Source organism: Amyelois transitella, chromosome 30, assembly GCF_032362555.1.
Source record: "Amyelois transitella isolate CPQ chromosome 30, ilAmyTran1.1, whole genome shotgun sequence".
Classification (NCBI taxonomy): Eukaryota; Metazoa; Arthropoda; class Insecta; order Lepidoptera; family Pyralidae; genus Amyelois; species Amyelois transitella.
Window position 1 is genome coordinate 3,821,105 of NC_083533.1, and position 26,991 is coordinate 3,848,095.

At 37.0% G+C, this 26,991-nt stretch overlaps 1 protein-coding gene across 1 annotated transcript; it reads left to right on the plus strand.

Moving 5' to 3' along the window:
* The first annotated feature begins 409 nt into the window (after nucleotides 1–409).
* On the plus strand, nucleotides 410–26,775 carry LOC106131017 (SID1 transmembrane family member 1). The gene is made up of 20 exons (XM_013329996.2): nucleotides 410–696; nucleotides 1,266–1,335; nucleotides 2,397–2,493; nucleotides 3,175–3,297; nucleotides 5,041–5,261; nucleotides 6,103–6,288; nucleotides 7,003–7,086; nucleotides 7,669–7,844; nucleotides 8,207–8,361; nucleotides 9,242–9,370; nucleotides 11,587–11,701; nucleotides 12,369–12,480; nucleotides 14,487–14,669; nucleotides 17,236–17,356; nucleotides 18,397–18,519; nucleotides 18,876–18,992; nucleotides 20,395–20,527; nucleotides 21,044–21,169; nucleotides 22,140–22,218; nucleotides 22,767–26,775. Exons 1-20 carry the CDS (start codon nucleotides 599–601, stop codon nucleotides 22,941–22,943), a joined length of 2,625 nt encoding a protein of 874 aa, XP_013185450.1. The 5' UTR covers nucleotides 410–598; the 3' UTR covers nucleotides 22,944–26,775.
* The last annotated feature ends 216 nt before the right edge of the window (nucleotides 26,776–26,991 follow it).

Here is a 26,991-nt window from a genome sequence, read left to right on the forward strand (position 1 = left end):
ATCTATCTTTAGTTTTTGACACATATCGCTTGTTATAATTTTTCTCCTGTAATAATTTTTATCATATTCAAGTCAAATGTTTATCCTAGGGTAATCACCCGAGAAGTTTAAAAGACCATGAAAATCTATCGCTGTCCCAATTCACATCATAATAATAATCAGCTATAGTTTTTCGCGCGGTTAAAACTGCTTCGCGCGTGACAGGACGTCCTTTATTTGAGGTACGTCAGCCTTCCCCTTCCAACGTTTCCATTCACGGTGGTGTGGTACAATTAATAGGTACTCCTAGCGGAGATCACCCACCTAACTTGCACTTGGCCCGACTAAGCGGATAATTTTTCCTCCAACGAACGCAACAATTACATACAAGTTGACATTGACGTCTGTGGTATGTACCAGTACCACCGTCAAATTTGTCATTTTTGACAAAGCAAAACAATACAGACAGGCGATCAAACGTTTGCTGATTTGTTCGATTTTTGGAAGAAAAACTAAAAAGCTAGTAAAATTATTGTCTTATTAATGTAGCTTACTAAATTCCTAATCCAAAGTTTGTCTAGTTAGTTATATATTCAACTGATGCTGCATATCATACACAATGGCGATAACAGTATTTTTGCTGAGTTTGTTATTAATACCTTGTTCAGCAGACAAAAACAGCGATGGGAACCAAATAATATTTCATTATAACAACACGTAAGTATTACTGTCATTAAAACTCTGATATTAAACTAAACTTTTCCCAATAATATCATAAAGTACAAATATTTTTTATTGATAAAAAATTTCTTTGTGTGTGAATCATTAGACTTCCATTTACTTTATCTAGCTCAGTTATTTATTTGCTTATAGATAAAATTGTTGTTATTATAGAAACATTAAATTCACTGACAAAATTTTATCTCTTCTAATTCTGCTGAAGGTGGCCTTTCAGTCTTTTCAAGACTGTTGGCTCTTTCTACCCCGCAAGGGATATATAGACATTAGATATAGATGTGACTATATATAATGTATGTATACATAGTCTATGCCTATGTTCTTCCTTAGGGGCTGCTCTATCTCTATGAAATATCATCAAAATTAGTTAAATGAATAAGGTGTGATTATTCATGTTACAATTTCGATGAATGTTGTTAAAGTTTGCTGAATGTACAGGTTTCCCATGATAATAAGCTGAATTATGTGGAGGATCAGAAACATGGCATAATGACTCCTATCATAACTGAACTCAAATTCATTAAAATTTAATAAAAGTTTAATTTCAGGTATGTGTTCAGTAAATATTACACAGTTTATGTAAATAAATACACCGAATACATCATGGAGTTTGCTGGTGTAAGTATAATTTATTTATTGCGCAAAGAAGCGTCTGCCAATCAACTTTGTGCATAAAGACCTTTTTGTATACAAATGTATATATATATGTGCCGTCTGGTTCCCGGCACCAATACAAAAAAGAATGGGACCTCTCCATCTCTTTCCTGTGGATGTCGTCAAAAGCGACTAAGGGAAAGGCTAACAAACTTGAGTTTCTTCATTTAGGCGATTGGCTGGTGAACTATCACTGTTTTAATCTAAATTCTATCATTGGGCCAAATAGCTGAAAATGGCATATCAGTCTTTTAAAGAATGTTGGCTCTGTCTACCCCGCAAGGGATATAGACGTGACCATATGTATGTATGTATAGATCATACATACATTCATATAGTCACGTCAATATCCCTTGCGGGGCAGACAAAATAGTCTTGAAAAGTCTGAAAGGCCAGATTCAAATAATGACAGGTTGTAAGCCCATGCCCTATAAGTGAAATCCCAAGTTTATAAGCCTATCCCTTAGTCACCTATAATGACATCCATGATAAAAATATAAATTGGCTTTATTCTAAAATTCTGGAAACCACACAGCAACATAACTTGATCATATGTATCATACCTTGATCAAAGTAGGACATCCTGGCAAAAAGAGTATCTACTTGAAACTGAACAGCTTGCATAAAGATAATTACTAAAGGGAATGAAGCGATAGAAGTCCCCCTATTTTCTGTCTGTAAGTGCTAATCTCGGAAAGTATGGGACAGACTTTTTTCCTGTTTGAAATGTTGAAACGAGGGTTTTCTAAGGAAGGTTTATATCTGTAAACGGTACCTGTGCAAAGCCAGGGCGGATGGCCAGTGTGGCGAAATCTATACGCCACAAGTCTAAAAAATAAAATTATGCGATGCTATCAATCAAAAACAGCGAAAAACCTAAATCGCGCAAGCAAAGATTTCCGACAACACATTGTTGGAGTCGCGGTTCCCCAGGCATAATACCTAGCCTGGCGGAAGATCTTCCCACGAATTTCCATCGCTCCCGCTACATCCAGTATGGTTATAAAAGCTATGATGTTTTTCAGGATAACATAGAGTATGAAACCCCGGCCAGGGTGTCGGTAGCCAGCGACTTCGCCAACAGATCATATCCTCTCTTCATAACAGCCAGGCAGCAAAAAGGTACAAATCCTTACTTCTGTATGTATATTTTTTTTCTAATGGTTTGGTTTTATCTATACTAATATTACAAAGAGTTTGTTTGTTTGAATTAGATTAGCGCAATCTCAGGAACTTCTGGTTTGAATTGATTTTTTTTTTTGCGTTGAATAGACCATTTATTGAAGAAGGCTTTAGGCTTATATTATACTATTACATTATACAGTTTCTTGCTCCTGCTACTTACACTGCTACTTACTTCTACATATACTTACTTATCTTACCAGCTGTGCCCGCGACTCCGTCCGCGTGGAATAGTTATTTTGGGCATCATTGAAGCCCTCAAGGATGAATAATTTTCCCCGTTTTTTTCACATTTTCCATTATTTCTTTGCTCCTTATAGTTGCAGCGTGATGTTATATAGCCTAAAGCCTTCCTCGATAAATGGTCTATTCAGCACAAAAAGAATTTTTCAATTCGAACTAGTAGTTCCTGAGATTAGCGCGGTCAAACAAACAAACAAACTCTTCAGCTTTATGATATTAGTATAGATTGGTATAGAATTAATTTAAAATGAATTGTTATTAACCCTAGAATAAGTTAAAATTATTTTTTTACTAACATAATATGGATGCAAATCTGAAATAAATTATTTTTATTTATGTATTTATTATTTATAGTGAACTACATATTTGATATTGCAGGCGTTTTCTCCTGGCAGCTCCCGATGCTGGTCCAGACGCCGGTCAGCTTGGAACAGTTCACCAACATATCGAGAACCCTCTGCCCTCACACCAATCAGTTCAGCGAGGATCAGGATAATTGTGGTATGTCGTTTGTGACGTGATCTTAACGCATAATTGTTTTTCGCATAATACGGCCTGTACAGTGGGCTTTTTAAATAGCAATGGCATATGTCTGGTGGAAATAATCTATCTATGTATATAAATCTCTTCCTACTGACTGACCGACAGATAATGCACAATCCAACCAAACTGCTAGATCTAGATTTGACAAATAGGTTCATGTGATCTAAGGTTCACCAAGACAGGGTTTCCTAAAATTCCCATGGGAACGGGAATTAACGGGGTATTTCGTTTCATGCAGACGGAGACGTATATGTTATATACTAATATAATAAAAATAATAATTTTCTGTGTTGACGTCATTATGCAAAATGAACTTTATGCATGTTGATTCAATTGTTTTGGTATACTGTAAATTTTTTACTGTGTTTTTTATGTTAGTGTTGTAAGAGATATTGTATATACATACTGTAACCTCTTGATGTCTAGCGGTGTTAACTTAGTATCTATTGAAACATAAAGCCCCTTCGGCGAGTAGGCTACCAATACAGGAAGGAAGAGTTACTGCAGCCATCTTCTCTTACCAGTAGTCGATTAGTTTGGGCGAAGAATCAGCGCCATTTTGGGGAAGGCGTCCATTTTAAAGAGTTTAAAGAGTGTTTCTTTCTCTTCTTTAAAGGGATTCTGTGTCCATTTTGAAGAACTTTCCTTACTGTTCTTTAAAAGGAACGCTGGCCTTCAAGGTGTTAAGTGCTTAGGTAGTTATTAGCACATAATCAAAAGTCATAATCATCATGATGCCTAAATTTCATGACGAAATTAACAAAAAGCTTTTTAAATTTTTCGTTTTTTCCAAAAAGTATCTTGTGATTTCTCTTTCTGTTCACGCTTGCGTAGTGCGCGGTGAATGGATTAAGGTCTACTGCGGATCGTTGATACGTAAATAATTTATTTATATGTATATATATATATATATAAAAAATGGCCTGTCTGTGGGGAATTATTATGTATGTTCTTAAGAAGGTTTAAAAATAAAAATCTTGATTTGATGTATTTATTACTAGGTTGTTATAGTTATTCAACGCACAAACTTATACATTTTACACTTTAGTATTTGATTGTATGCTATTTAATAACACTTGTCCTGTAATACTTATATAGAAAAAAAATGCAAAAGTTATGATTTAATAATATAACATTTGTGTGTGTGTGGGTTTTTTGTGTATATTAATTGTCTGGTGTGCGTACGTACTCATCTCACGCAATTTCAATAACAACTTGATGTTTATAATTGCGAAAGTAAGTTTGTTTGTTAATTTTTCACGCGTTATCTACTGACCCAATCTTTTTGTAATTTCGCGTATATACATTTAAAGAGTGTGAAGAAGAACATAGGGTAACTTTCATCACATAAATATATTATAAAATTGGAAAAAATACCTAACAAAATTCTTTTACTCTTTTGGATTTTAATGAAAATTTGAAAACAAAAGTTAGTATTATTCCAATAGTTTTAAAGAAGCAATTTTAAAACAATTATGTATGTACATAATAATTTCGAACAGACCAAATAACGGAAAGCATAATATTTTAAGTCACAATATTTCACACAGCACCCTTTTTTTGGCATAACCATCAGTCACTCATAACTTTTCAAACTAAAATTATATCATTTATGTCAAAAACATATTATGACAAAAAATATTATGCCAAACGTACTACGCAAAATCTAAACTAATTAAAAAAAAATAAAAATAATTACAGATGTCTCATCGGGCAACACACCAATTGTTCACTTGACATCATCATCACCGGATGATATAAAAGTGACAATAATGGTGGAAACGGTTCAGGATTTTTTCATCAAACTGAATTCTGTCACAAACCTGACCAGTACTCCGAGTCAGCCGAGGTATTACTTCTATCCGTTCAGTCAGTCGGCTGGCACCGAGTTAGACGTACACGCTCAGCATCTGAAGAAAAAAGTGAGTTTGTTTTTGTTGAATAGAATAGAATAGATTTATTTTCAAAATTAGATACAAGGTATCACTTATTGACGTCACATCACTTAAATCGAATTATAACTACTACCGCTTTCAAAGCGCATGTGTAAAAGAAAGGCGGAACAAACTACACTGCAGCATTTTCATCGGACGTCAATTTACAAATATAGATCTCTTAAAACTACATTGTTGTTGACACGATAACTAATGTACAGTACATTACTTACTGGCTATTGTAGCGGTGTGCTATAGTATTGAATCATAAGGTCCCGGTATCAAAATCCTGTCACTTTGTGACGGAAAGCTTAGTTTTCTGTTCTGATAAGTCTGAGTCAAAAATATATCAATATAAGCATTGCACTTGCATCAAACTTAATTTTATTAAATTTTTTATAAAAAAAATCGAGTGGTTCTTGAGATTAACGCGTTCAAACAAACAAACAAACTCTTCAGCTTTATCATATTAGTATAGATATGGAGTGTCTCATAATAATGAACAAAAATTTTGAATTTGTCTTTTGAATTTGTCTACCCCGCATAGGATACAGAAGAATGTATATGATATATAGATTATAGTGCCGTGTGGTACCCGTCACCAATACAAAAAAGAATAGGACCACTCCATCTCTTTCCCATGGATATCGTAAAAGGCGACTAAGGTATAGGCTTACAAACTTGAGATTTTTTTTTTTTAATTGATGGGCTAGCAACCTGTCACTATTTGAATCTCAATATATAGACGTGATTATATGTATGTACTCGTATACGTATGTATATAGATTACATGAATGAATGAATGAATGAATGAAATTTTTGCCAACAGGTCGCCTGCAAACAGCCATTAAGCGAAATCGAACACGACACACTACAGAGGCACTATTTCGTTCAGAGCATGGCCGATATGGGGATAGGCATAAGGTCCAGCTGGTTCTCGCAGTCCAAGAGTGTCGTGGTCATGATAGAGTCAGACGATGACCTTTGCGCTGTGGTGTCAATACAGAATTACTCGGTGAGTATTACATTATTTGGATCTCAATTCTATCATTAAGCCAAGTTGCTGATCGTGGCCGATCAGGCTTTTCAAGACTGTTGGCTCTGTCTACCCCACAAGGGATATAGACGTGACCATATGTATGTATGTATGTAGTATTACATATGTATGTTACGGTGGTAGATTGAGCCGGGTAGCCTTGAAATATTAAATTGTGCAATTGACTAGCTGTGCCCGCGACTTCGTCCGCGTGGAAGCAGCGTGTTGTTATATAGCCTAAAGCCTTCCTCGATAAATGTACTATTCAACACAAAAATATTTTTTTCATTTCGAAACAGTCGTTCCTGACATTAGCGCGTTTAAACAAACTCATCAGCTTTATAATATTAGTATATAGAAAGAAAGAAAGAAAGAAAAATCGTTTATTTGGTAAATTAACAAAATATAATTTGGAATTAGTGAATTGTTAAATTACATGCATGCACCAAAAATGGCCCTCGCTCAGCATGTGTCATGGCAGAGCCATGACGCTGGTTTTCTGCGAGTACCATACTAAAAATATATAATATAATGTATGTATGTAACAAACAAGGATGTGTTGCGTCACCTTGGCTGTTCAACGTATTCATGAGTTACTAACTGTTTTGATCAAATGCTTTCATGAGTTACTACTGTTTTCATCAAATGCTTAAATTTTAAAGATAATTTAACCAGTTTTTTTTGTTGTTTTAGTGTCCAGTATTTGATAACGAGAGAGACATATTGTATGATGGATATTATTTGACTATGACACGAAGAGGGGGCATCACACTAACGGTGAGTTAATTTCAAATGTAAATTGACGTCCGGTGAAAATGCTGCAGTGTTGTTTGTTCCCTGATGCGACATCGTCGGTTTTTGTTAATCTTGACCTGACCTTTCGCCTGTATGATAAATATGTTAATTATATTCAATCATAAATAATAAATTAAGGTGCCGTGTGGTTCCCGGCACCAATACAAAAAAACATAGGACCACTCCATCTCTTTCCTATGGATGTCGTAAAAGGCGACTAAGAGGTAGGCTTACAAACTTGGGATTCTTTTTTTTAGGCGATGGGCTAGCAACCTGTCACTATTTGAACCTCAATTCTATCTTAAAGCCAAATAGCTTAACGTGGCCTATCAGTCTTTTCAAGACTTTGTTGGCTCTGTCTACCCCGCAAGGGATATAGACGTGATTATATGTATGTATGTATGTAAGTAGGAAAGGAAGTATGCAGGGATCGTGGCAAGTGGAAAGAGGTAGTCTCTGCCTACCCCTCCGGGAAAGAGGCGTGAGTTTATGTATGTATGTATGTAAGTACACACAAAAAAAAGTTACAAATTAAAATTTAAAAAATGTACTTCTAACCCACAGAAAGAAACGTTTCCTGTCGGCTTTTACATAGTTTTCATTGTGAAGACCTCTGACGACGATTGTATGGCGTCGGTCGGAACTAACGCGAGTTTACCCAAGATGGCGTCTTATTTCGGTTGGCGGGAAAGCAGGACGTTGAACGTTAGCGGCAACGATGGGAGGGTGAAGACTTTCAGGTTAGTTGACATACAAACACACACGCATATGTGTATGTATTTATAAATATTATGTATATATATATATATATATATATATATATATATATATATATATATATATAATATGTATTTATATATTATATAGGTATGTATAAAATAAAATTTAAATTACTTTAATTTTTCATCAATATCAATATAATACATAAGACTCGTATGTTGAAAATTGATCAACATACAAATATATATATTTTTTTGTATATATATTTATATATGTAAGTATATATATGTTACCGGAAAATAACAAGACTCGTATGTATATATATAAATATTATATACATATTGATGAAAATTTTATTTGATTTTCTTAATCTTTGTTCCAGCTTCACAATAGTGGAGACGATATCTTATCAGGAATACATGATAGCCGCTGGGGCAGCGTTAGGCTTCTTCCTCAGCTTCTACTTGGCAGCATTTGCTGCCGTACTGTGTCAGAAGCGGAAGCAGGCTTCTGTGCCGGAAGTCGGTACCAGTGAAGGTAAGTCGAACTGTACTGTCGCTATGTTTCTGCTTGCGAAACGCGAAAACTGAAAACTTCAAAAGTGGCGTAAAAAGTAAAAAAAAAAGATAGAATTTATTCATAAAACACCATTACAAAAAAAATGTTCGATACGAATGTTGAATGCGGTATTTTCAGACGAGTCCAACTTCAAAAGTGGAGTCAAAAGTAAAAAAAGATAGAATTTATTCATTTGAATACAGTATTTTCAGATAAGTCCAACTTCAAAAGTAGCGTCAAAAGTAAAAAAAAGATAGAATATTCATAAAACACCATAACTAAAAAAAAAAGCAAACAAGAATATGTACAAATATAGACATGCAGTATGGTGTTCCCGAAAGGGTACCCCCTCAGCATAATGCTGGCGAAATTAGTCAGCTTTTTCAGTGAATTTTCAATGTGAACGAAGTCGCGTGCAGTACTAAATCTATACTAATATTATAAAGCTGAAGAGTTTGTTTGTTTGAACGCGCTAATCTCAGGAAATACGGGTTCGAATTGAAAAATTCTTTTTGTGTTGAATAGACCGTTTAACGAGGAAGGCTTTAGGCTATATAACATCACGCTGCAAGTATTAGGACCGAAGAAATAATGGAAAATGTAAAAAAAAAACGGGGAAAATTATTCATCCTTGAGCGCTTCAATGATGCCCAAAATAACAATTCCACGCGGACGAAGTCGCGGGCACAGCTAGTATACATATAAACCTGCAATTATTATAAATGTATAATACCATAAATCCTCTGCCAATATTAAAAAAAAACCTAACCTAACCTAACCCAACCCAAGTCCCATCCTTATCCCCTCCCATTCCACATTTAAAACAGCAAATTTTCTCAAATCCAGTATAAATGTGCAGAAGGTCTGACCGGCGCCGCGGTGCATGATGACGACACCGCGGCGGTCAGGCGGCGGAGAGTGGTCACCACCAGCGGGGAGTCATCATCGCATTGGGGGAGGGGGGACGGTCAGGAGGTCACTAGACCGGGTAAATAAATATAAATATATACGGGACAAATTACACAGATCGAGTCAGCCTCGAAGTGAGTTCGAGACTTGTGTTGCGAGATACTAACTCAACGATACTGTATTTTATAATGAATACTTATATATAGATAAACATCCAAGACCCGGGACAATCAGAGAAAGTTGTTTTCTCATCATGCCCTGGCCGGGATTCGAACCCGGGACGTCCGGTGTCACAGACAAGCGTACTGCCGCTGCGCCACAGAGGCCGTCAAAAGGTAAGATCTTTACACACATACATATGAGTGAGTAATAATCACGTTCTTGCGTTCCTTAAAGGGTAGACAGAGACTGACAAGTATGAAAATAAATTTAGAGTTCACGTTCAGCATTTGGAACAAACTGAGATGGATGGATAATTGTCACGTCTATATCCCTTGCGGGGTAGATAGAGCCGTAAGTCTCTAAAAGGCTGAAATTCCACGTTCAGCTGTCAGGCTTAATGATAGAATTGAGATTCAAATAGTGACAGGTTGCTTGAAGAATCTCAAGCTCATAATCATATCCCTTAATCGCCTTTCACGACATCCATGGGAGAGAGATGGCATGGTCCTATTCTTTTTTTGTATTGGTTGCCGGGAACCACACGGTATAAGTATTTTTTAAAACCCTTCAAAATTCATAATTTTTATTCATTATTATGGGACACTTCAACATCACTTAATAATTGTCATATCTTTTGGTTTCACAACATTGGTTGACGTCAAATAAATTATGAGCTTAGGGGGAAGTCCCCCAGTGGCGGACACCTAAGGTTATTTCAAAATAAAACATGAAATATTTAAGGAATGTTTATAAAATTATGACTTATATTAGATAACAAAGTTAGAAATCAAATTAATTTAACAAAAATGCAACCTCTGCTAAAAAATAATTAATACTATCAAACAAACTTTGGTAACAAAAAACATAATTTTAAAAAGTGGCACCTAGTACCGGACGAATATTTGTGCACGCAACTGACACCAGTTTCATCACAGTTATAAATTCTTGAGGGTGTGAATGTTGTACTGTTTCATCAGCTTTTCAAGGTTGTCGTAGAAGAGATCCACTCGTGGTTTGTTAAATCCATCGGGGCGCATCATGCTTGTCGATTCCGGTGTTCACAACGAAATGTCAGAATGCCTTTTCATGAAATCGTATTTTTTATTGCGACTTTTATTTTTTATTTATCAGCACTGCCTTTTTCTTTATGAAATCGATGAGGAATCTTCATGACTTCAGCTAAGTCGTATGCTAATTTTAGAAACTTCTTTTTCATGAGCGGCATGCATCTATTCGATAAATCTTTAATGTGGTCCACCAAGACTTCTTCATACTCTGCTGAGAAGGTGTTAGTGAATCTACCTAACTTTGGTTTCATTGTTACTTCTTCTCGATTTAGGGCCTTTATTTAATCATGTATAGTGCTTTTAGGAATATTGTATCGCATTGCAGCTTGTCTTACACTCAGTTCTTTTGACATAACCTTATCAATAGCAGTTTGTAAGCTCTGTGGATCCCAGGATCCTTTCTTTTTCTTGTCTTCCATTTTAACTATCTTCTTTCTTCTATACTCTAAAACAAAATTAAATAATTAGAATAAAATACGTAATTTCTTACAAGAAATATCAATATGTTTACTGTCCGGCACTAAGGGACGACTTAGTGTCCGGTGCTAAGGGACTCACATTTTCGTTCATTAGATGGTACCTACTAAAATTGTTTAAAAGATGTAATAATATTCTACCATTTTACGGATAACAATCGAGTACTGATTTTATCTTTGAATACCACTCAAATATAAATGCATAAATATACTAGAATTACTTACATTGATATTTAGGTGACGCCGTGATTTCGAGCCTAAAACAGCAAATGGTTACTCCTGCCGCGGCCGTGTGCGTCGCTGGCGAGGCGCGGCGCGTGATCTTGTACCTGTACGCCCCAGCACCCCTTTCACTTTTATTTTGAATCGAACTGATTTGTACTCGCTTGAATAGTACGAGTGTCCGGCGCTAGGTGCCGTCCGGCGTTACGGGACTTCCCCCTAAAACTAAGTTTACTGCCGCTTCCGAAGCGTCAGTGCAGAAGAAGCGGTAACAAACTGCACTGCAGCATTCAAATCATCATCTGTCCTATAATAATGCCACTTATAAAGAAAAAGTAGGTAGTAATAGTTCCAATTTCCACTAACAGATGGCGGTAGCTCCTCGTCGGATACGGAATCGGATTTCTCCACGCTGGATGACGTAAACGCCGATAAGGATATATATATGTTGGGTGGGAAACTATGCGTTGCCAACTTAGCCAGGTCAGTATAAGAAATTTCAATATATATATTTATATATATATAATAACTATTTCACGCGGACGAAGTCGCGGGAACAGCTTTATATATGTATATATTTATATTAGCTATAAATATATAGCTGTTGTCGCGACTTCGTCCGCGTGAAATAGTTATTTTGGGCATCACTGAAGCCCTCAAGGATGAACAATTGAACAATTTTCCCCGATTTTTTTTCACTTTGTCTATTACTTCGTCTTCCTAAAAGTTGCAGCGTGATGTTATATAGCCTAAAGCCTTCCTCGACAAATGGTCTATTCAACGCAAAAAGAAACATTTACTTTATTTTTATTTTTTTTCATTGTGACAATAAATAAATTATTGATGTTTTTTATTATGCCGTGTGGTTCCCGGTACCAAAACCAAAAAATAATACGACCACTCCATCTCTTTCCCATGGATGTCGTAAAAGGCGACTAAGGGATACGCTTACAAACTTGAGATTCATATTTTAGGCGATGGGCCAGCAACCTGTCACTATTTGAATCTCAATTCTACCATTAAGCCAAAATAGCTGAACGTGGCCACATTCAGTGTTTTCAAGACTGTAGGCTCTGTCTACCCCGCAAGGGATATAGACGTGTTGTATATGTATGTATGTTTTTATTATTTATTTTGCATTGCTATACAGATGCCGCCCCCGCGTCCTGTCCGCGCGCTCCAAGATGTACCTGTGGAACGTGCTGACTGTGGCAGTCTTCTATACATTACCCGTCATACAACTTGTCATCACATATCAGTTGGTAAGTAAATAAATAATTATACAGGGTGACATTTAAAACAACTGCATCCTTTTAAACATAGACTATACCCATGCTTCTGAGTTGTTTGAGCCTATTTTTATTTAAATTAAACGTCATCATTTTCACATTTAAAAAACCCTCAAACGTCACACGCTTTATTAAAGGCCAATACTACAAAAAGAAATTAAAACTAAACATATAAATAAATGTCTAAAATTTTTTTTTCTAGTATCAAGATCAAGTAAAGTACAGAGTTGTCGAGATTGCTCAGCTGAATGAATTGTGTCGTTGACCTCTGAATCTTACGCGTCGCTTTTCCGCCGACCGGGGTGATATGACGTATTTAGAATCGTGGATTTTAATATTTTTATTTTTTTCGTACTTTCTGAAATATGAACCGTTATTTTTCTTTTAACGTTTTTGAATATCCTTTAGATGAGTACACTTAACAGTTAAATTTATGCAGTTGAATTAAAAGTCACCCTGTATACGGGACAAATTAAAAGTGGTAAGTTAACTTTGATACTGTGTGCACAGTGTAGTTTGTTCTGCCGCTGCTTCTGCACATGCGCTTTGGAAGCGGCAGTAGTTATAATTAGATTTAAGTGATGCGACGCCAATATGAGTATTATGTCCGTATAACAGATAGATTTTTAGGGTACATATATACATACATATCGAATCAGATCAAATCATACATACATAAACTCACGCCTCTTTCCCGGAGGGGTAGGCAGAGACTACCTCTTTCCATTTGCCACGATCCCTGCATACTTCCTTTGCTTCATCCACATTCATAACTCTCTTCATGCAAGCTCGGCGGTTTCGGGCACTTTTGACCTGACCCTTCACCAGGACGTCCTTAATTTGATCAAGATATGTTCGTCTAGGTCTTCCCACCCCGACCTTTCCCTCCACACTCTCCTTGTATATCTGCTTAGTCAACCTGTTTTCATTCATCCTCTCCACATGACCGAACCATCTCAACATACCCTTTTCTATTCCTGTAACTACATCTTCTTTCACATCACAACATTCCCTTATCACGCTGTTCCTTATCCGGTCACTCAATTTCACACCCAACATACTCCTTAACGCTCTCATTTCCACTGCATTTATTCTGCTTTCGTGCTTCTTTTGCCATACCCAACTTTCACTCCCATACATTAATGTCGGGACCAACACGCCCCTGTGCACAGCCAGTCGAGCCTTTTTGGATAGTTTCTGACTGCTCATAAAGGCATGCAAAGCTCCATTCACCATGTTCCCCGCGTTCACTCTCCTTTTAATATCACTATCACACTTGCCATCTGATGTAAACTTTGATCCTAGATATACAAACTCTTTCACTTGCTCAACTTTTTCTCCTCCAATCAAAATATTACATGCTGTCATTTCTTTCTCCATTTCAAAAACCAGTGTTTTAGTTTTACTTACGTTCACTTTCATTCCTTTCTCTTTTAAAGCTTCATGCATAGTTTACCATCTCCTGTAACTCCTCCGCTGATGACGCCAGTATAACCTGATCGTCGGCATAGAGCAGACATTTGACGAGTAATTCATTCATCCTTAATCCACTTTCAGACTCTTTCAAATCTGTCAAACAACTATCCATAAATAGGTTGAACAGCCACGGTGACGCAACACATCCCTGCCTAACACCTTTCTCAATCTTAAACCACAGATCAAATCAACTATTTTATTTTCCTCATATCTTAAGAATTGTTCGGTTCCCAGCACCAATAAAAAAAAATAAAGAGGACCAATCCTTGTCTTTCCCATGGATATCGTATAAGGCGACTAAGGGATAGGCTTACAAACTTGGGATTCTTCTTCAAGGCGACGGGCTAGTGACCTGTCTTTATTTGAATCTCAATTCTATCTTTAAGCAGAATAGCTGAACGTGACCTATCAATCTTTACAAGTCCGTTGGCTCTGTCTACCCCGCAAGGGATGTAGACGCGTGACGCAGGTCTATTACAAAAGTTTATGCATTTCCATTACAGATGTTAAACCAATCTGGCAATCAAGATTTGTGCTACTTCAATTTCTTCTGCGCCCACCCTCTCATGGTTCTGTCTGACTTCAACCACGTGTACTCCAATCTGGGCTACGTCACCCTCGGCATCCTGTTCCTGGCTCTCGTGTGGAGGAGGCACGGGTACCATCTCGCCAAAACTGCCGCTCAGGTGAGGGGTTGAGGGGAGACTTGATTCGGGTCGGGGGGAAGTAAATCGAAGTGTGCAGAGATCGTGGCAAGTGGAAAGAGGTAGTCTCTGCCTACCCCTCCGGGAAAGTGGCGTGATTTTATGTATGTATTTATGTGAGTAAAACGAAGATTTGATGAATGTTTTAAATTTTAGTGGGTTAAGTACGCTTAACTGTGGTCAGGTTTGAGATGGGTCGCCGCTTAAGTATGTTGACATGAGAAAATACTACTTTTAAGTTACTAAAGTTAAGCACACTTTGGTGTGGTCAGCTATGAGATGGGTCGCCGTTTTATACTATAAAGAGCCAGAGATACTATCTGCTTTAGAGTGTTGCTTAAACGCGGGTTAAGCACACTTAAATCTGGTCACTTTTGGGATGGGCCCCCATTGTTACTAGTTACTAAGTCATCAAAGTGACTAAGCAGATATACAAGGAGAGTGTGGAGGGAAAGGTCGGAGTGGGAAGACCTAGACGAACGTATCTTGATCAAATTAAGGACGTCCTGGTGAAGGGTCAGGTCAAGAGTACCCGAAACCGCCGAGCTTGCATGAAGAGAGTTATGAATGTGGATGAAGCGAAGGAAGTATGCAGAGATCGTGGCAAGTGGAAAGAGTTAGTCTCTGTCTACCCCTTTCGGGAAAGAGGCGTGATTTTATGTATGTATGTATGTATCAAAGTGAAGCACCGTAGTGTGTGGACGCGTGTGAGATGGGTGTGCGCGGCGTGTGAAGCACTTCAACCACGTGTACTCCAATCTGGGCTACGTGACCCTGGGCATCCTGTTCCTGGCTCTCGTGTGGAGGAGGCACGGGTACCATCTCGCCAAAACTGCCGCTCAGGTGAGGGGTTGAGGGGAGACTTGATTCGGGTCGTTAGTTGGGATGGGTCGTTTTTTTTGCGGGGGGGGAATTAAAACTAAGTGTGCAGAGATCGTGGCAAGTGGAAAGAAGTAGTCTCTGTCTACCCCACCGGGAAAGAGGCGTGATTTTATGTATGTATTTATGTGAGTAAAACGAAGATTTGATGAATGTTTTAAATTTAGCGGGTTAAGTACGCTTAACTGTGGTCAGGTTTGAGATGGGTCGTCGCTTAAGTATGTTGACATGAGAAAATACTCATTTTAAGTATCCAAAGTTAAGCACACTTTGGTGTGGTCAGCTATGAGATGGGTCGCCGTTTTATACTATAAAGAGCCAGATATACTATCTGGTATAGATTGTTGCTTAAACGCGGGTTAAGCACACTTAACTCTGGTCACTTTTGGGATGGGTCCCCATTGTTACTAGTTACTAAGTCGTGTGAAGCACTTCAACCACGTGTACTCCAATCTGGGCTACGTGACCCTCGGCATCCTGTTCCTGGCTCTCGTGTGGAGGAGGCACGGGTACCATCTCGCCAAAACTGCCGCTCAGGTGAGGGGTTGAAGACTTGATTCAGGTCGCCTTTTTTGGGTGGAAGAAAAATTAAGATTTGATAAATGTTGTTAAATTTAGTGGGTTAAGTACGCTTAACTATGGTCAGGTTCGAGATGGGTCGTCGCTTAGGTATAGTTAGATGAGAAAATACTACTTTTAAGTTACTAAAGTTAAGCACACTTTGGTGTGGTCAGCTATGAGATGGGTCGCCGTTTTATACTATAAAGAGCCAGAGATACTATCTGCTTTAGATTGTTGCTTAAACGCGGGTTAAGCACACTTAACTCTGGTCACTTTTGGGATGGGTCCCCATTGTTACTAGTTACTAAGTCGTGTGAAGCACTTCAACCACGTGTACTCAAATCTGGGCTACGTCACCCTGGGCATCCTGTTCCTGGCTCTCGTGTGGAGGAGGCACGGGTACCATCTCGCCAAAACTGCCGCTCAGGTGAGGGTTGAGGGGAGACTTGATTCGGGTCGTTAGTTGGGATGGGTCGCCTTTTTGGGAGAATGAGATCGTGGCAAGTGGAAAGAGGTAGTCTCTGTCTACCCCGCAATGGATATAGACGTGATTATATGTATGTGACGTGATTACAATGAGAATAAACTCTAATGAGCCACAACAAAAAATTCTTGAAATAAAAATAGCAGTGCATAGAAGCGTGTTGGAGTCAAAACTAATGTAAGTACATACGTACATTTTCTTCCTTTCAGATTTAGTCCCGGTTGCATCCGCACATATCTGGAGAGGGCTGAGAAACAGCTTCAGGCAATCAGTCTTGAAAAGACTAATTGGCCACGTTCAGCTGTTTGGCTTAAAAGTAGAATCGAGATTCAAATAGTGACAGGTTGCTAGCCCGTCGCCTAAAAGAGGAATCCCAAGTTTATAAGCCTTTCCCTCAGTCGCCTTTTACGACATGGGAAAGAGATGGAGTAGTCCCATTCTTATTTCTATTGGGTGCCGGTAACCACACGGCACATTGTGACCACTTCTCATACATACATACATACATAAAATCACGCCTCTTTCCCGGAGGGGTAGGCAGAGACTACCTCTTTCCACTTGCCACGATCTCTGCACACTTCCTTCGCTTCATCCACTTCTCATTTTGGATATATCTCGTCGCAGAAGGAGCTAGGCATTCCCCAACATTTTGGTCTGCTGTACGCGATGGGCATAGCTCTCGTCAGCGAGGGGATGTTGTCCGCTGCCTATCACGTGTGTCCGAACGGGATGAACTTTCAATTTGGTGAGAAACTATCATTTACATAATAATTTATTAATTAAAATTTTATGCACGTAAAATGTATAACGGGTGGACTTAATGCCACAAAGCATTCTCTGCCATTGGATCAATCAACAGTCTCGAAAAGACTGAAATAAATATAATTAAAATAATATAAGTATATACGGGACAAATTACACAGATCGAGTTAGCCTCGAAGTAAGTTCGAGACTTGTGTTACGAGATACTAACATAACGATACTGTATTTTATAATTAATACTCATATAGATAAAACATCCAAGACCCAGGCCAATCAGGAAAAGTTCTTTTCTCATCATGCCATGACTGGGATTCGAACCCGGGGCCTCCGTTGTTACAGACAAGCGTACTACCGCTGCGCCACAGAGGCCGTTCAGCCGAGACTGATAGGCCACGTTCAGCTGTTTGGCTTAATGATAGAATTGAGATTCAAACAGTGACAGGTTGCTAGCCCATCGCCAAGTATATAAGTAAAACCCTTTAGTCACCTTTTACGACATCCATGTGAAAGAGATGGAGTGGTCCTATTGTTTTTTATACCGTTATTTGTTTATTATATTTTATAATTTTTATTTTATACAGGGTGACATTTAAAACAACTGCATCCTTTTAAACATAGACTATACCCATGCTTCTGAGCTGTTTGAGCCTATTTTTATTTAAATTAAACGTCATCATTTTCACATTAAAAAAACCCTCAAAAACTTTCTAGTATCAAGATCAAGTAAAGTACAGAGTTGTCGAGATCGCTCAGCTGAATGAATTGTGTCGTTGACCTCTGAATCTTACGCGTCGCTTTTCCTCCGGCCGGGGTGATATGACGTATTTAGGATCGTGGATTTTGATACTTTTATTTTTTTTCGTACTTTCTGAAATATGAACCGATATTATTCTTTTAACGTTTTTAAATATCCTTTAGATGAACACACTTAACAGTTGTATTTATGCAGTTGAATTAAAAATCACCCTGTATATATATATTAGTGCCGGGAACCACACGGCTTATTCTGTACGGTGTTGGCAGACACGTCGTTCATGTACGTGACGTCAGTGCTGTGCATGGTGAAGCTGTACCAGGCGCGCCACCCCGACATCAATGCGCGCGCGCACGCCACATTCGGAGTGCTAGCGCTCATCATATTCATCGGTGTGTTGTTGTTTTTTTTATATGTATGGACTAGCTTGTTGCCGGCGACTTATTGCGCGTGGAAATTTCTAAATAAATAATAATTACATGCATATAATTACGTCTATATCCCTTGCGGGGTAGACAGAGCCAACAGTCTTTTAAAGACTGATAGGCCACGTTCAGCTATTTGACTTTAAGAAATTTGAAAATTTCTAAATAAATAACAATTACGTGCATATAATTACGTCTATATCCATTGCGGGATAGACAGAGCCGACAGTCTTTTAAAGACTGATAGGGCACGCAAGGGATATATACGTGATTATATGTATGTATGTATGTTAAATGTTATATGTGTGTCTGTTTGTTCCCAGGTCTGGTCGGAGTGCTGAACGCGAACCTATACTTTTGGTTGGCGTTCACATTCCTCCACCTTTCCACCTGCCTCATCATGACATTCCAAATTTATTACCTTGGAAGGTTCAAGTTGGGTAAGTTGCAATTTTGATTAAAAAAAAATAAGGAAGAAAAGAAACGAACGTATCTTGATCAAATTAAGGACGTCCTGGTAAAGGGTCAGGTCAAAAGTACCCGAAACCGCCGAGCTTGTATGAAGAGAGTTATGAATGTGGACGAAGCGAAAGAAGTGTGCAGAGATCGTGGCAAGTGGAAAGAGGTAGTCTCTGCCTACCCCTCCGGGAAAGAGGCGTGATTTTATGTATGTATGTATGTAAGAAAAGAAAATTGTAATAATTTTTTTTATCTATACTAATATTATAAAGCTGAAGAGTTTGTTTGTTTGAACGTGCTAATCTCAGAAACTACTAGGGCTTTATAATATTAGTATAGATAGGTATAAAATTTTCGTGTCACAAAGTTCGTTCCCATACTCCTCCGAAACGCCTTGACCGATTCTCATAAGGAGATTTTGTGAGCGTATAGAGTAGTTCTGAAAATCGGCCAACATCTATTTTTCATACTCCTCAGTGATAAGGGTTATCCATCCTTAACATTTTTTTTTAAATTATTAGTCTTTTTGTAATTTCTTTATTTTTTTTAGTATGTCGCATAAAAAATACATACAACCCTAAATTTATACTTTTTTATCACCAACCCGGGACAGCTAGTTATTTTACAAATGTAAGTGTGTTACATATACACATAATATTTAGAAATATATACTAGCTGTCCCGGCAAATGTTGTTTTGCCATATAAATAATTTTTAAGTATTTTCTTTTTTCTATCATTAAGCCAAATAGCTGAACGTGGCCTTTCAGTTTTTTCAAGACTGTTGGCTTTGTCTACCCCGCAAGGGATATAGACGTGACCATATGTATGTATGTAAGATATAGACATGACCATATGTACATATTTATGGGCGCTTGTATGTATGCTGTGTCACGTGCATTTTATATAGTATAAGATACTAGCGACCCGCCCCAGCTTCGCACGGGTGCAAAATTCGGAAAAAATTATACATAAAAACCTTCCTCTTGAATCACTCTACCTGTAACAAAAAACCGCATCAAAATCCGTTGCGTAATTTTAAAGATTTAAGCTTACAGACAAACAAGACTAAAATAGCGACTCTGTTTTATACTATGTATGTAGTGATGAAGATATAGTCGTGACCATATGTATGTATGTCTGTATGTCTGTATGTATGTATGTATGTATGTATGTATGTATGTATGTATGTATGTATGTATGTATGTATGTATGTGTGTATGTATGTATGTATGTATGTATGTATGTATGTATGTGTGTATGTGTGTATGTATGTATGTATGTATGTATGTATGTATGTGTGTGTGTGTGTCACGAATTTTCAGAAATCATCGCTGTTACAACTCTCCCAGGTCTCCCCTATGTATGTATGTGTGTGTGTGTAGACGCCGCCATGGTGTGCCGAGCGTGCCGCGAGCTGGTCTCCCGCCCGCTGGCCGCCATCACTCCCACGCACTGCGGCCGCTGCGTGCTGCTCATCATCGCCAACCTCGCCAACTGGGCCATCGCCGGCTACGGGTGAGTGGGAGGCTCTGTCCACCCCCCCGGTGTTTAGTCCCGGTCGCATCCTCACAACTCTGGAGAGGAGCCCGGGGTGTGCCTTTGACCATGGACCCTGGATTGGGCGAGTCAGGTTTTCACACGAAGCGACTCCCGTCTGACCTCCGCAACCTTTGCAGGGGAACCTAACCCGTATTGAATCGATCATGGTCACACATCCAGTTGCCTGAATGTGCAGTTTACCTCACGATGTTATCCCTCACCGTAAAAGCATCGGTTAGTATTTAAACCAATGTATATAACTTCGAAAACAGTCATTGGTGTAAATGGCTGACATGGGATTCGAATCTGTGCCTATCTGAGCATCACGCATTTCAACCAGGCGCTTGTCACTATTTGAATCTCAATTCTATTATTAAGCCAAATAGCTGAACGTGGCCTAACAGTCTTTTCAAGACTGTTGGCCCTGTCAACCCCACAAGTGATATAGACGTGACCGTATGTATGTATGTATGTTTGTTATTTGCGTTTCAGAATGGCCCAACACAGCCGAGATTTCGCGTCTCATCTTCTACTAGTTCTGATGAGCAACCTGTTCTTGTACACGCTGTTCTACATAGTGATGAAACTGTTGAACAGGGAATCCATCAGGTGGTACAGGTGAGAGATGTCATTCAGTACACTTTTCATCATCATCATCATCATCATCATATAATCTAGGGATCCCTTTCATTCGACTAATTTTATTTTTCCTATTTTTGTTTGGAATTACGCGTTACGCATACTATTTTTTGGCATAATTTGTTTTGGCATACTACTTATTTCAATAGGCATAAATATAGTTTAGACTAATTTATTTTTTGCGCGGAGCAGATGTAGTGTTATGCGCTATAAGGCGAGTTCTTCTTAGGTTGGGTTAGGTTATGCTAATAGTAGATATAAAATATAGTATTTAAATAAATATGCCTAAAAAGTTATGCCAAATAATATTATGCGTAACAATTATTAGGCTAAACAAAGGTATGCCATGTAAAATTATGACACAAAATTTTATGCTTATAGATAGAGAACCTAAAATCACGCCTCTTTCCACTTTCCACGATCTCTGCATACTTCCTTCGCTTCATCCACATTCATAACTCTCTTCATGCAAGCTCGGCGGTTTCGGGTACTCTTGACCTGACCCTTTACCAGGACGTCCTTAATTTGATCAAGATACGTTCGTCTAGGTCTTCCCACTCCGACCTTTCCCTCCACACTCTCCTTGTATATCTGCTTAGTCAACCTGCTTTCATTCATCCTCTCCACATGACCGAACCATCTAAACATACCCTTTTCTATTCCTGTTACTACATCTTATGAACAGGGAATCCATCAGGTACAGATGAGAGATATCATTCCACTGTCATTATACCATCAATCCTACTCCTCAGTACACTTTAAGAGAATCATTTATTCATTGTTATTGCTACTTCGATCTTAAGTTGATCAATGATCTATCATTCCATCGTATTTTTTTCTGGTTTTCAGCACCGATAAAAAAAGAAAAGGACCACTCCATCTCCTATCCCATGGATGTCGTAAAAGGCGATTAAGGGATATGCTTATAAACTTAGTTTCTTCTTTCCAGTTGGGTATTCATAGCGCTGACTTACGGCGTTTGGTTCAGCTCGAGCTACTTCTACTTGGACCAAAGCACCAACTGGGCGGTGAGTCGGTTTTGTTATCACAAAAATTCAAAATTTTTATTCATTACTATAGGATACTATATATCGCTTAATAATTGTCAAAACGTACGGTTTAACAACATTGGTTGACTTCAAATGAATTACTTAAAACCTAAGTTTACTGCCGCTTCCAAGGCGTCAGTGCAGAAGAAGCGGTAACAAACTGTTTGTCACGTTAATCGGGTGCCGTGTGGTTTTCGACACTATACATTGGGACCGCTTCCAACTCTATCAATTTATAGATGTTGCAAAAGCTTTGTGGTTCCCGGAAAAAAAAAGAAAAGGACCACTCCATCTCATCGATTTCCATGGATGTCGTAAAAGGCTACTAAGGGATAGGCTTATAAGATTCTTGTTTTGGGCGATGGCCTAATAACTTGTCGCTATTTGAATCTCAATCTCAATTCTATCATAAGGCCGAACAGCTGAGGCAGTCAGCCATTCAAGATTTATGGCTCTGTTTACTCCGCAAAGGATAAAGACGTGATCATATGGATGGATTTAAACATATATTTATCCCTTATGCCCAGTTGACGCCGGCGGAGTCGCGTCGCAACAACCGCGTGTGTTCCCTACTCCAGCTCTACGACTCCCACGACATCTGGCACTTCCTGTCCTCGGTCGCCATGTTCTTCTCATTCAACATGTACCTCACCATAGACGATAATCTCCAGGGCGTGCCCCGAGACAAGATTATGGTGTTTTAAACTCTTTAACTTTATATATAGAGTCGCTTGTGGACCAGACTAAATTGTGTTATTTTAAGATCTACATATTATATAGGTACTAAGTTTTTCATTGAAAACTTTAAGTGTTTACAGGAAAATTAATATTTTTGTTTTAAATAGTTTAACGAAGTTCGTACGGCACCTAAATCGGTCAAGTAGTTTTCTTTTGAAGTTAATCACAATTTCGTTATTAAAATTGGTAGCTGAGTTCGCGGCAAACGACTAGTTAATTAAAAATAATCCTATGTTTATTTTATTTGATATACGGACAAAAATAATCATAATGATGGTAAAGATTCTCCATCCTTCACTGTACAGTCACTTTAAGAGAAACAAAATATATTATATATTATAAATATTATATAATAAATTTATGTAGATACATAAAACTAAATACCTACATGTTTAAACTTATTTATAAACAATTTTCTCAGTAGGCGACTATACTAACAAAGGTGAATAAATCTAACCCACACATGGTAAAATAAATTACTTTAAAAAGTAAACATATTAAAAAAATAGCAATACATATAATATTAAAAAACAGTGATATGAAAAATAAGAACAAGTAAGAGGAGAGTTATGAATGTGGATGAAGCGAAAGAAGTATGCAGGGATCGTGGCAAGTGGAATGATGTAGTCCCTGCCTACCCCACGGGGAGAGAGGCGTGATTGATGGTTGTAAGTTAGAAGAACAATCACATTTTAAATTGTTTCAATCAAGGTAGGTATAAATTATTAATAATTAAAACAAATATTTAAGGAATTTGCTAATAACTGAATCACTCGCAACACTTATAATAGAAAAAAAAGTAGGAGAAATCATAGTCGTAGAAAAAAAAAAGGACGGAGTGTCGCTTAAAAAAAAGTGAAGCATCATAATGGCGGATTTGTACGCATGTGTGGGTGACAGTCAACTTGCATTCGTGAGATAATCTATGACGTAATGCCAGCCGACTTTCACACTATTGGTAAGAGTGTGCGAGTGAGTCGTGTATATATACAGCGGGCATACTATTAGTGCTTCATTTTGCCGTATTGTAAAACTCCGTCCAAACTTTTTTTCTACGTCTATGGGAACAATGTAAGCAATGATTTTTGCATCGTTTTGCCTTGTTAGTATTTATAAGATACCTTTAAAAGGATTGTAGCTAGTTACCAAAATTATTCCTATTATCCATTACATAATTATAATTATAATATATATATTTCTTGTATATAACACAAGATTTAAATATTTTCAATTACCTTTACTTTTACAGTTGACTGGATGAGTATTATATTATCCAAAATCAATGACCCTTTAAAACATTAAAATAGTAATTGAATTTCCAGAAGATTAACATTGGATTTAGCAAAATTTCGTTGTATGAAACTTGTATTTTTTAACAACTATATTAGCGTACAGATTTTGTTAAAATGTTGTGTAACACGTCCACATTATCTGACATTGTTTAACAACTTTGAAACATATAATGTAACAATAATAACCTGTGTAATAACTTAATACTTAACATGTTTAATAACATTTAGTGTCCACATTCCTGAAACATTGTTAAATAGTATTTTTATTCAATAATTGTTATGTTGTATAATGATGTATGTACCGTAATATAAAATTCAGGACAAACTAATGACAAAATAATTGGATGAAAGTGGTGACTCACTGAAATTTAAAAAATTTGAATGTTTAATTGTTTTGTCAAATTTATAAAAAGGTACTGTTCACTCTATAATAATTCCACGACATATATTCCAAGCTATGACAATTTAGTGATGACACAATAAATTTAAAACGCGTTTGACGATTTTATTATAGCTTAGTAGACGTTTGAATGAACGAGTGAATGATTTGTTTCGTAAAAAAGGTGTTTAAAAAAGTTAATATAATATTGTTACAATTTACGGTCATCATTCTCTTAGTTTTATTCTCGGAGCCCTTTTAGCTTTTTTAATTTTATTGTTAAACTCTAAAAGTACTGAACCGATTTTAATCATATCTATTTCACATGTATCTGTTAACTTAAAATAAAGATATTTGTTTGTTTGGCTGCAATATAAATTTATTGTAATTTTTGAATTATGGCAACGCGTGGTTCGGATATACTACGTATATTTTTTATATAATATATCAAATGATGGAAATGTAATTTATTGTTTGGTTACGATATGCAGAGTTCCTTCGCAAATAAGACTCGGCCAGTAATTACGCTAGGAGAATGATGACAAACATTTTTGTCAATTTTCAATCTTTATTGAAATTTTTTACATTGTGCAATGGAGGTCTATTATTTCAAATGAATATTTTTAGATGTTTTCGACGGCTGCACATAAGTAGCTTGTGAGCGAGAATAAAATTTGGAACACGCATGTAATGTTGAGAGAGATTAATGGAAAATAGCGTAGGCACAACATTTTTGCATTTTTAACACGACTATGTGTTCTTAAGCATTTTATGATGATACAAAAATAGACGTCCACATAAGAACATCTTTTTTTTATTTAAGCACCCGAATTATTTGAACAATTTCTACACATTTAGTGTATATTTGAGACACCTCTTTGTTTTAAATTATCAGTCAGGCACTTTTGTTAATAATTAAGATATTAAGTTTATATTTTATTGTAAATTGCATACTTTTAGACTGTCCGCATTTTAACACCCATTTTAACATGTGCAAATTTTTTTTGAGTCACTCTTGATTCTTACATATGATTTTGTTGAGAATTTATTATATTTAATTATTTACGTTTTTCATTTGGACTGATTTACTTTTTTGCTTTAAGTTCTTTTTTAAAGTAGTGCAGTGTAATTGAAATAAGGAAAGAATTTTGAAAAATTGATTATCTTTTAGTACATGTAATTGATCTCTATTGTAAATTATTAAATTTTAAAAATAAGAGGCTTTTAGGCAAAATGAAAGGTGCTATTTATGAATTACGAATTTCTCTAAAATAACATTATATTAATTAGATGGCAAAATAGATAAGTATAAATGCGAACTTTTGATTTATACTGTTAAATATATTCCAAAGGTCTGCGAATTTTTTCCGTAAAAAAAAACATTGTAATAATTAAAATCTTATGCCTCGTATTCCTGCTCAACTTCAAAATCGTTTAATAGTATTTGTCACTCATAAAAATGTATTAAAAACCTTAAAAAAACTCAAACCAAAAGCATTTAATTTGGCGTCTGAACCAGCCCCGCGGAAAAGTATCGCTGTTTCGCTTTTTATTATGACGTAAAACGGGACGGCGATAGTTTTTCGCACGTTAAAAATGGCGAATTGTCCAGATTTCTTTCCCAATCAATCTACGATTTTAGCTATTTTTTTTATGAAATCTATTTTTAAGTTCTGATTCCTTAACCTCTGAGCTGCCGACCACGCGATCCGATTTACATCCGCATCTGCCGCGGGAAATCAATTTTTCGATCGAGTAAGGAGTATTTCCAAAGTTATAGTAATAGCGAATAAAATAAAAAACGTGGCCGGTAGTGCGAGCGCTGATCAGAGCTTAAGCAGTTGAGAAGTTAACACGTGTTATGTTATTTTTTAATTCTATCTGTTTGAACCTTAAAACTATACAAGTATTTGTGATTTTTCAGAGAATTTGTTTATATTAAAAATTATGTATCTTATTTGTAACGACAAAATCAGTATAGATTAGTTTCACTGTATTATGAACCAATCAGAACGCTCCGCTCATTGCAAGCGTCACCTGATTGGTCGTATGTAGTAATTCTTTAGTTGTTTAGTTTAATATTGTACTCACAGCTAGTCCTTGTAAATAAATGCTTTTTGTAATAAATTTGGTTTTATTTTTTCATTTTTTTTTACACGACGATTTTAATTAAAATTTGTTTGGTAGCTGCTGAACCAATGTCTTGAAATTTGGAATCTGGAGGACAAAGGATACTTTTCATAACCTGTAAAAACTATAGTTCCTGTGAGAATTGCGAAAAACCTGGAGTGGCGCTAAATTCGCGCGGACGAAGCTACTAGTAAAAGCTAGTCTACCATAAAA

Bases quoted from the DNA above. Each gene is read 5' to 3' on its own strand.
- LOC106131017 (XM_013329996.2), top strand. From the start codon at position 599: ATGGCGATAACAGTATTTTTGCTGAGTTTGTTATTAATACCTTGTTCA. The intron at 12,481-14,486 runs GTAAGTAAATAA...TTTCCATTACAG, and splicing joins TTGTCATCACATATCAGTTG to ATGTTAAACCAATCTGGCAA. The intron at 18,993-20,394 runs GTAAGTTGCAAT...GTGTGTGTGTAG, and splicing joins CCTTGGAAGGTTCAAGTTGG to ACGCCGCCATGGTGTGCCGA.